The sequence below is a fragment of the Sciurus carolinensis genome, chromosome 6 (assembly GCF_902686445.1).
Source record: "Sciurus carolinensis chromosome 6, mSciCar1.2, whole genome shotgun sequence".
In the NCBI taxonomy this organism is placed as follows: domain Eukaryota; kingdom Metazoa; phylum Chordata; class Mammalia; order Rodentia; family Sciuridae; genus Sciurus; species Sciurus carolinensis.
This window is the reverse complement of record NC_062218.1, coordinates 61,460,896-61,471,524: the sequence shown is the minus strand read 5'-3', so window position 1 is coordinate 61,471,524 and position 10,629 is coordinate 61,460,896. Positions and strand designations below refer to the sequence as shown.

The following is a 10,629-nucleotide window of genomic DNA, read 5'->3' as shown; positions in this document are numbered from 1 at the left end:
CGTTTGGTGCTGCAAAATCTGTTTTGCCAGATCTTACCTCTATAGATCTCAAAACCAGATGATTCCAGTGTTTCTTTTAAACAATTGGGCACCCAGATTCTGTATATCCTCTGTGGAATTTTGTAAACTTCCCCATGGATTTATTATTATGTAATTTTTATTTACATGAGATCCTTGTACAAGGACATTAGCCCATCTTGATAATGTGTACTATTCAATTAAAATACTTCCAAGTTACAGAGTGGAGAGAGTGAGGAGGCTGCGTCTGGTTCCCGCTCTCACAGCCATTGCCATGCATTGAGCTCCATAGAGACAGAGCCCCGGTAAGTGACAGAGGGACCGGCACTGGGCGACTCTGGGTCTCACTGAGGAAGAACAACTAAACATGGGCAAAGGAGATCCTAAGAAGCCGAGAGGCAAAATGTCATCACGTGCGTTCTTTGTGCAAACTCGCCGGGAGGAGCATAAGAAGCTGCACCCAGATGCTTCAGTCGCCTTCTCAGAGTTTTCTAAGAAGTGCCCAGAGAGGTGGAAGACCATGTCTGCTAAAGAGAAAGGAAAATTTGAAGATGTGGCAAAGGCGGACAAGGCCCGTTATGAAAGAGAAACGAAAACCTATATCCCTCCTAAAGGGGACACAAAAAAGAAGTTCAAGGATCCCAATGCACCCAAGAGGCCTGGGTCAGCCTGCTTGTTCTGTTCTGAGTCTCGCCCAAAAATCAAAGGAGAACATCCTGGCCTGTCCATTGGTGACGTTGCAAAGAAACTGGGAGAGATGTGGAATCACACTGTGGCAGGTGACAAGCAGCCTTATGAAAAGAAAGTTGCTAAGCTGAAGGAAAAGTACGAAAAGGATATTGCTGCCTACTGAGCTTTTTTTCATCACAGTTTAAATAACTGAAATGTTTTAAAATATATAGCCACTGGTTTATCTATTTATTCTTTTATCTTTGTAATCTGAAGTACCCTAAAGAAGACCACAGTCGTTTGTACAATTTAATCAACTTGGTAAGGAATTGGATTTTATATGAAAGAATGGACTCATTACTATATAAAAAGCCTGGTATTTTATTGTAGTAAAAAATTATATAACCTATAAATTACCTTCTTAACCATTTTAAAGTGTGCAGGTTAGTAGTATTAAGTATATTCAAAATGTTGTAAAACATATCTCCATAACGTTTTCATCTTGCAAATCTGCAACTCTGTACTCATTAACGGTGATTTCTGGTTTTCCCCTCTCCCCAAACCATGGAACCCACCATTCGACTTTCTGTCTCTCTGAATTCATGTTTCTCATGTAAGTGGAATCATACCGTAATGGTCTTTTAGTATCTGGATTACTTTATTTAGTGTAACATCCTCAAGCATCATTCCTGAAGAAGCAAAAAGGAAGATCAGTAAAGGAAGGAGAATAGGGGGAGGAAGGAGAGGAGAAAAAGAGGGGAATGGAGATTGAAATCAAATTCCTTGTCAAAATGAACACAATTACTATGCTAACTATAATGCTCTAATTTTTTTAAAAAAATTCATTCGTGTCGTAGCATGTGACAGGATTTTCTTCCTTTTTAAGTTTGAATAAAAGCCCTTTCATTCATTCATTGATGGACATTTGAGTTGCTTCCACCCCTCAGTTATTGTGTCTAGTGCTGTTATGCACATAGGCGTGCAGATTTCTCTTTGGGACACTGATTTTGATTCTTTTGGATATATATCCTGAAGTGGGTTATTAAATGATACATATTTTTAATTTTTTGAAGAACCTCAAGACTGTTTTCTATACTTTTTGCACCATTTTATAATACCACTCAGTACACTAGGGTTCTAATTTTTTCACATTTTCTTCAATATCCATTTGGATTTTTAAAAATTAGTAACCATCTTAATGGATGTGAAGTTATATATCATTGTGATTTGCATTTCTCTGATATTGAGCATTTTTCATATGTTTGCTGTATGTTTGTATTTATCTTTGGAGAAATGTCTGTTCAAGCCATTTGGCCATTTTTCAGTTGGATTATTTGATTTGCTGCTGTTGTGGAGTTATAGGAGTTTTTATATATCCTAGATATTAATACCTTATCAGAGATAGAACTTACACAGTATTTTCTCCCATTCCCTACATTGTCTTTCACTCTGTTTTGTCTTTTGATATTCAAAAGTTTTTAAGTTTTATGTAGTTCTATTTGTCTATTTTTGCTTTAATTGTCTGTGCTTTTGGTGTCATGTTCAAAAAATCATTGTCAAGTCCAACATCTTGAAACTTTCCCCCTACCTTTTCTTCCAGGAGATTTATAGTTTTAGGTCTTAATTCATTTTTGAGTTAATTTTTGTATATGGTGTAAGATAAGGATCTAACTTCATTCTTTTGTATATGGAGATTCAGGTTCCACAACACTATTCGTTGAAGACATTGTCTTTTCCCGTTTAGTAGTCTTGACACTGTTGTTGAAGATCGTTTAACCATATGCAATGAGGGTTTCTGATTTGGCTCTCTATTCTATTCCACTGACCTATTTGCTGATCCTGTTTTAAAAATACAAGACCCATCAACAAATATTGTCAGCATATAGGATTGGAACTACAGACTATTAAGTCAGCAGTTGATACCAAGTGTCCAAAATTCTTTTCTGGCCATGGAAATACAGAAACACAATCAGAAAATTTTTCTCCACTTAGTAAGGGAAATAGAGTTAGTGGAATAATAGTATTTCACTAATGAATGATATTGTAAGAAGAAAGTCTCAATATTTTATAATTAGCTAATAATTGACTAATTTCAAAATGCCAAGTATTTCTCATTAGCAATGAGTTAATACATGTAACAACATCAGATTTAAAGGTGATCACAGAGTTGGGTTTCATGGCACATGCCTCTAATCCCATTGACTCAGGAGGCTAAAACAAAAGGATCACAAGTTTGAGGCCAGTCTCAGCAACTTAGTGAGAACTTCAGCAATTTAGCAAGACTCTGTCTCAAAATAAAAAAAATAACAAGGACTAGGGATATAGCTCAGTGGTAAAGAGGCCCTGGATTCAATCCTCAGTACAAAACATAAAATAAAGGTGTTACAAGATCTGAAGATGTTTTAACTAATTTAGTTGAAGCCTATAATTTTTCTGAGGCAAGACAGCTAAGTATCAGCTACTGAATTGAAGGATAGGCTTTAAATCGGTGATATATCTTCAGTGTGTGCCATATTGTGAGTTAAGTCTCCGAGAGCGTGACTTAACTTCTTTATGTTTGTACCAAAAAAGCAAAAAATAATCTAGGAAGACTTTTAAGGGCTTTGTTCTAATCATCTGCCTGCGTCCGTAGACTCTTCTGCCCATCAGGAAGGATTCTGGGATCACAGTTATTTTAGTTATTTCTTGAATTATACATAGTATAGGAATGTCCCTAACCATATCATCTATACTTTCATTGTGTATGAGAAAATTTCTGAGAATTTTAAAAGTAATCCTTTCACAGTATATTTTGTCTGCCATTTTGCAGTAAGCTCCCTACCTATTGGATTTACAGAAATTATGAAACAGAGAAGAAATGAATGTCCTTTTGATAATGATCCCAAAGCATCAATTATAAGCTAGGACTTGGGAAAGGACTTGGGCTTTTTAGATATTTTCATTATTTTAATTCTTCCAGTAAACCAAGAAAAATAAAAGCGTATTTTTTTTTTCAAGCCTTCCATGATTTACTGTATAGCTTCAAATTTTTTAGTATCTTTTTTTGCCATTTCCCTCAGGATAGAACTTTTCTCTTTTTTGTTCATATTAAAAGTGTTTGTTGTTCTTCAAATAACTTTAAATTTTTACTCTGTGGAATCTGAAACTCTATAAAAAACAGATTAATGGTAGATAAAGTTGCTTTTATAGCAACAGGAAAACTTATTTAATCTCTAAGAGTCTGGATATATCTAACCCCATATTGAATATTTTCTAAATTGGCAATTTTACATTTCAACTTATTTTTTATGATTCAATTACCTATTGCAGGATTGATCTCATCTACAATAAATGAGAATATAGTTCTAAATTTTAACTATGAATTCACACTAACTTCTTGAATATTTCCTTTTGTTTACAATTTGAACCTTTTTTCCCCATAAAATAAAATTTTGAACCAATTTTCCCCTTAAAATAATGCCTTGTTAGTATAGTCATTTTTTAATTATTTTTATTGCTGTTTTAAGGCAACTTAAAATGTTTTCTAAAACTGGATAATTTAAACATTTTCTTTCAAGTCTTTCTGCTTAGTAAACATTTTCTCTATCTGGGAGGATAACAGTTGAACTGGTACAAATCTGTTATAGAAGAAATCAGGTACCAAGAAAGTATTGAATTCTATTATAATTTTCTATCTAAATTCTGAAAGTTTAGGAAAATCCTTAATTATGGCCCTTAAGTTAGACCAGAACTTTTATACCAAAATTTTTAATTAATCTTACATTCTAAAAGTTTTATAATGGAATTGTTCTTTCCCTAGCAGGTGGGGGAGAAAAAAATTTACAAAGACAATAGCTCATTTATAAGTTAGAAAAATAGAAAGAAGTATAAAGAGGATAGATTTCAAAAGTTTACAGTCTTTGAGATAGACTCTTGAAGTTAGAATTTTTTTTGAAACTTTTGCATAACAATTAAAGAAAAGGACTACTGACTAACATATTGTCTCCTAATATTTTTGTATTTCTTAAGGATAAAAATTTAAAGATTTGAACATGTCAAAACGTGACATTATTATTCCAAGTCAGTTTTTCTTTTTGCCATTTACCAAGAGAAGTCCAAAAGTTAGAATGATAGAGCATCTTAAAGGAAAGAGAAGCTCCTCCAGAAAGAGGATAAGATGTTAGCATGAACAAACCTGTAACCTAAAAAGGGGCTCCTTAACCAAGTAGAGGTTATGAAGAAGGCATACAATCAGCAACGTGACAATTATTAATTTGAACATGGACAAAACAAAATGAGCTTCTTTCACAAATTAACAAATAAAAAGGAGACTCCATGAAAGTTTTGTGGTTGATCCCTAGACCAATCAATCATTTTCACACCAAAAGATCATAAGTGTAATGGACTTCTAGCCATTAGTTCCTAAAACTGACTTCGCTGGGTTGGAAACTTACTAAGTCTGTGCTTCTACATGTTCTATATGGAATACTCCCTCTACACTCCATGGAAACAAGAAATTCAGTACAAAACAAAAATACATGAGACAAGACTCTGTTTGTATAGACAAACAGCAGCAAAAGCAAGGCAATAAACAGGAGAAAAAAACAGGTTAATGTTTAAAAAGTTATCAGATGGCTTACCTCCAAAACAAAAGGTCTAGTTACCTTGAACTAATACCTAGATCTAATTATTTACTCTATGGGGCATCTTTAAACCAAATGGTCTAATTGTTTTCTACAAAGGCCTAAACGAAGACCTATTTGGATACAAATACTAGAATAATAAAAACAAATTCAGCAAGAAGAACTCTGAAAATTGTTAGAGATCAGATTATTGTTGAGCCTAACTTACTTGAGAGCATATTTAAAGGGTAAATGGAATTGTGATACAAGATGCCCCATGAGTACACCTATTGGTATAATGGTCCCCTGGAATGCTGCCAAACTGAGACTTCAAAACACTTCAGTGGAACCTCCATAATTGTCCAAAAACAAAGAGATCATTATTCAATAGCTAAAATAAAAAGACAAAACTAACATTGCTTGTCACAGTAAGAGGTGCAGGTCAGGCACAGTCCTTTCAAGCAGAACAAATGGCTGATCCTACATAGTGTAAGGGAAGCATGGAGTTCAGAACTGGTTGACTCTGAGAAAAGTAAGTAGGCTGACCTCATCTATACAAGTATGGTTACTCAGGTGAGACTATTATTGATTGGGCAGCACTCACAAACATGCTTATTGGAGTGAGTCTGTTCCTGATTGGCTGACTTTCAGAAGTGAGAGATTGACACTGAGTGGTTGCCTTGTAAAATTGTGTTTACTGAAGCAAGTTGCTCTTTGGTTGAGCAGATTTAAAACCAGTTATGGTGGTTACTTATTACCGTGGTTTCAGAATAGTCAGTCTTTTCCTATGTTTGCAAGACATTTTTTATTCTCAAGTTCAAAAAGAAGATAAAGGAAGAGTGGGGAGAGTATGTTAAAGATTGGAAATTACTCATGGCAGAGCATGGAAAAGCTCTATCATATACAGTACAATTCACCACTGTGAAACCAGTGCCAGACTGGTAAATTTTTCAGTGTTAGTGAGATTCCTTTGTGTAAAGCTATATTTTGTAAGTTTAGGTCACTTGGCAAAGGAGGAAGGAGGATTCTTCTGGCAGAGCTGCAGCTGAACTTGGTACATATTTAGGTAATTTCAAGTATTATTTCCTACAGGCATTAAATTTTTTTTTTTTGTTTTTACAGACTGCATTTTGATTCATTGTACACAAATGGGGTACAACTTTTCATTTCTATGGTTCTACACCATGTAGATTCACACCATTCATGTAATCATACATATACATAGGGCAATACTCTCTGTTTCATTCTATCTTTCCTTCCCCAACCACCTCCCACCCCATTTTCCTCTATACCATACCAAGTTCCTTCATTCTTCTCTCTCCCCGCAACCACCCCCCCTCATTATGTATCATCATCCACTTATCAGAGAAAACACGGCCTTTGGTTTTTTGGGCTTGGCCTATTTCACTTAGCATGATATTTTCCAATTTCATCCATTTACCAGCAAATGCCATAATTTTAATTTTTTTATGACTGAGTAATATTCCATTGTGTATATATACCACAGTTTCTTTATCCATTCAACAATTGAAGGGCATCTTCGTTGGTTCCACAATCTAGCTATTATGAATTGAGCTGCTATGAATATTGATGTGGCTGCATCACTATAGTATGCTGATTTTAAGTCTTTTGGGTATAAACCGAGGAGTGGGATAGCTGGGTCAAATGGTGGGTTTATTTCAAGTTTTCTGAGGAATCTCCATACTGCTTTCCAGAGTGCCTGCACCAATTTGCAACTCCATCAGAAATGTATGAGCGTACCTTTTCCCCACATCCACGCCAACACTTATTTTTGCTTGTATCCTTGATAATAGTCATTCTAATTGGAGTTAGATGAAATCTTAGGATGGCTTTAATTTGCACTTCTCTCATTACTAGAGATGATGAGCACTTTTTCATATATTTGTTGATCACTTGTATATCTTCTGTGAAATGTCTACCCAGTTCCTTAGCCCATTTATTGATTGGGTTCTTTGTATTTTTGGTGTAAAATTTTTTAAGTTCTTTATAAACTTTGGACATTAGTGCTCTGTCTGATGTGTGTGGAAAAAATTTTCTCCCACTCTATAGGCTCTCTTTTCACATTATTGATTGTTTCCTTAGGTGAGCAAAAGCTTTTTAGTTTGAATCTATCCCATTTATTGATTCTTGCTTTTATTTCTTGCGCTAAGGGGGTCTTGTTAAGGAAGTCTGGTCCTAAGCCAACGTGATGAAGATTCGGGCCTACTTTTTATTCTATTTGGTGAAGGGTCTCAGGCCTAATTCCTATATCCTTGATCCATTTTGAGTTGAGTTTTGTACATGGTGAGAGACAGGGGTTTAATTTCATTTTACTGCATATGGATTTCCAGTTTTGCCAGCACCATTTGTTGAAGAGGCTCTCTTTTCTCCGTTGTAAATTTTTGGCATCTTTGTCTAGTTTGAGATAACTGTACAGGTATTAATATTTATTGTACACACTATTCCTTTTTAGGAAATGTATTTGTGATACATATATAAATTTGTTGAAAGGATACTCTGTATTCTGTTTCTATATTCCCTTACTCTTTTCTCTTTTCTATTTGATCATGGCAGATTTATCTTAAAAGAACTCTTTGTTCAATACTGTAAGCCATGTCCAGTTTTAATTTGATATTCTCCTCTTCATTTCCAAGGCAACTGGTTATAATATTATAAAGTTAGAGCTTCATAATAGAACTAAACATTAGAGAAAGTAACTCTAAATTTATTTTTGAGAAAGAAGAAGGAGGAAAAGATATTATCAGTATGATTAACAGCTTGATCTCTAGATTCAGACAGATCTGGGTTTAAGTCCTGGCTCCTCCATGTACAAATTGCATGTTTGGGGCAAATTGTTCAACTTCCCCAAGCTTCTGTGTTCTCAGATGTAAAATAATGATTTTAAATGGCTATATAGAAGACTAAAAGCAATAAATTATGTAGAGAGGTTAGGATAGTTCCTGACACATGTAATAAATGTGATGTATATTTTGTAATTTATAGGAAAAAAGTAGGAGGGGCTTGATGATAATATACTTAATGTATGTGTCTTTCCTTCCTTGTTTCAATTTGTTTCTGTTTAAATAAAATTATTTTTAATTTTTTGAAACTCTTTTCCTAACATTTATAATGCAAAAATCTACTTGATCTTCACAGCCCTCTATAAAGGAATGGACTGATAACTATGTTAATATATTTATGACATGAAACAGCTTTACCTGGATAAGATAACAAGGATGGAAATATGAGGTCAAAGAAATGTATGAGTTCATTAAATGTGGCTAAAGTATCCAGGAAAGATGATAATTTATACTCTTTAAAAAACTTTCACTCTAGCAACACCCAGTTCTTCTAATAGGATAATAATAAACGAAGTCACAGACCACTGCAGTAAAACACCATGAAGTGTCCATTTGGGACAAGGTCTCTCGATGTTTACGAATACCTCAATATGTAGGGACACAGAGAGGACTGCAAAAGGATAAGTGACCCTTCTGTGAGTGTATGGCCCATCCCATTCACCCTGGGAAGACAAAAGTTCTGAATATCCCTGGTTGAATAATTATCTACTGAGTAAATAAACCATAACATATTTAACCATTATCCTACTGTGGAACACGTAGTTTTCCCTCATATTTTTCTTTTCACATTATATGTGACGGTGACACCAGCATTTTTGTACAGAGCATTTTTTTTTCTTCTACTGAAGCAGTGTAGTAAAATGATAATGAATCTAGACCTTGGAGCCACTCTATCTAGCTTCAAATTCCAGCTGTGTCATTGACCAACCATGTGGTTTAAAGCAATTTACTTAGTCTTTGTGTACCTCCGTTTGCACATGTGTAAAATGGCATGGATGAAAATTTCTACTTCTTCTGCCATCTGCGAAAATTAAATCAGCTCACATATGTGAAGCACTTCATAAAGTACCTGGTGCAAAGTAGGCATTGTAGCGGGGTAACTACCAAACTATTAACATTGAAATTTTGACTTAGGATAAGTCCTCACTTGAAAAGGGCTCTTAATTTTTAATGCTAAGTCATTTTTTTAAACTATTAAATTGTATCACTTTACCCTGATAGTAACAGTGCCTGAGTGTTTATCTTTCCACCATTTCATTCACAGTTTGATTTTCTTATACTTTCAAATGTAGCAAGTATGAGATATTACCTTATTGTTGTTTTGATATGAATTTTAATTGCTACTGAAAGTACTCTTTTAAAGTGGATGCATATTGACTTATTTGAATGTCGTTAGTGTCCTTTTGTTCCCTAGGGGTTTTGTGTTAAGCTTTTGTTTCAACTAAAGACTAACATATTCAAAATTTCATTACTTCATCAGCCAAATTTACTACAATAATTCCCTCCATCTCCTGTTCTTTTATTTTTTTACTTTGTTTTCATTATAGACATGCAAAATGTTTATATAGCCATGTGCATCCATCTTCTATTTTTTCCATTTCTCTATTTGTTCTCCTCTCTTTTCTTTTTATTTTCTTGTAGTTTGAGTTGTTAATATTTAACTCCTGTAGTTTTCACTTAAAGGGCAAAGACTCTGTTAGTCATCTCTGTATCTACATGCCTTGCCCAGTTCCAACATGGAATGAGTGGCCAACAATATTTGTGGAATGAATGAATGAGTGAAGAAACAAGTGAATTGGTCCCAGTAGCTCACACACAACTCTGAGATTACATAATAAGGTCACTGTTTCCTTTAATAGCCACATTACAACAACTGTGAACCTATATTCCCAAATAGGCTATAAGAAATTCATTCTTCCGTGAAATTTCCCTGCCATGGGTCTATTACATGTTCCACTAAATCGGTCCTCCTGATCATTTATCACCATTGTTGATGCCATCTGATAACTATTTTTCCAGAATGCCACTCTCCCCTATCAGTTCTTCTCTAAGCACAGACTAGGTTCCTCCTTTAAATTCTCCAAAGCACAGATAAGGCAAAGATAAAACAATTAACAAAAATGTACTACAGATTTGAGTATAAAAGCAGTAAGTAGATTCTAACAAAGACTAGAAGGAGTTAACTTTTGGAACACCCAATGTGGTAGTAGCCAGTTCACCTCTACCAACAGAAAATCTCCAGATATCCGCACATTATGAAGGGCCAATGGCCCTAAGAACAACTGTGGTAGTGGGAAGACAGAGATGGAGGAAAAGAGGCAGAAAAAAGAGACATTCATATAGATCCTCTCTAAATCCATGCCATCTCAGAATCTGCCTGTTGTGAAGATTAAATGAGTTAAACACATTAAATAATTGGCATTGGGAACACCCACCCATGGCTCACACAAGGCAATGGTAAATATCAGTACTGCATTTCC

At 34.7% G+C, this 10,629-nt stretch overlaps 1 protein-coding gene across 1 annotated transcript; it reads left to right on the top strand.

Annotated features, from left to right (window-relative positions):
• The first annotated feature begins 385 nt into the window (after positions 1–385).
• LOC124987471 (high mobility group protein B1-like) lies at positions 386–871 on the top strand. Its single transcript, XM_047556731.1, has one exon. It carries the CDS (start codon positions 386–388, stop codon positions 869–871), a length of 486 nt encoding a protein of 161 aa, XP_047412687.1.
• Positions 872–10,629: the final 9,758 nt, after the last annotated feature.

What these genes read in the sequence shown, in the direction of transcription:
- LOC124987471 (XM_047556731.1), top strand. Translation starts at nt 386, where the DNA reads ATGGGCAAAGGAGATCCTAAGAAGCCGAGAGGCAAAATGTCATCACGT.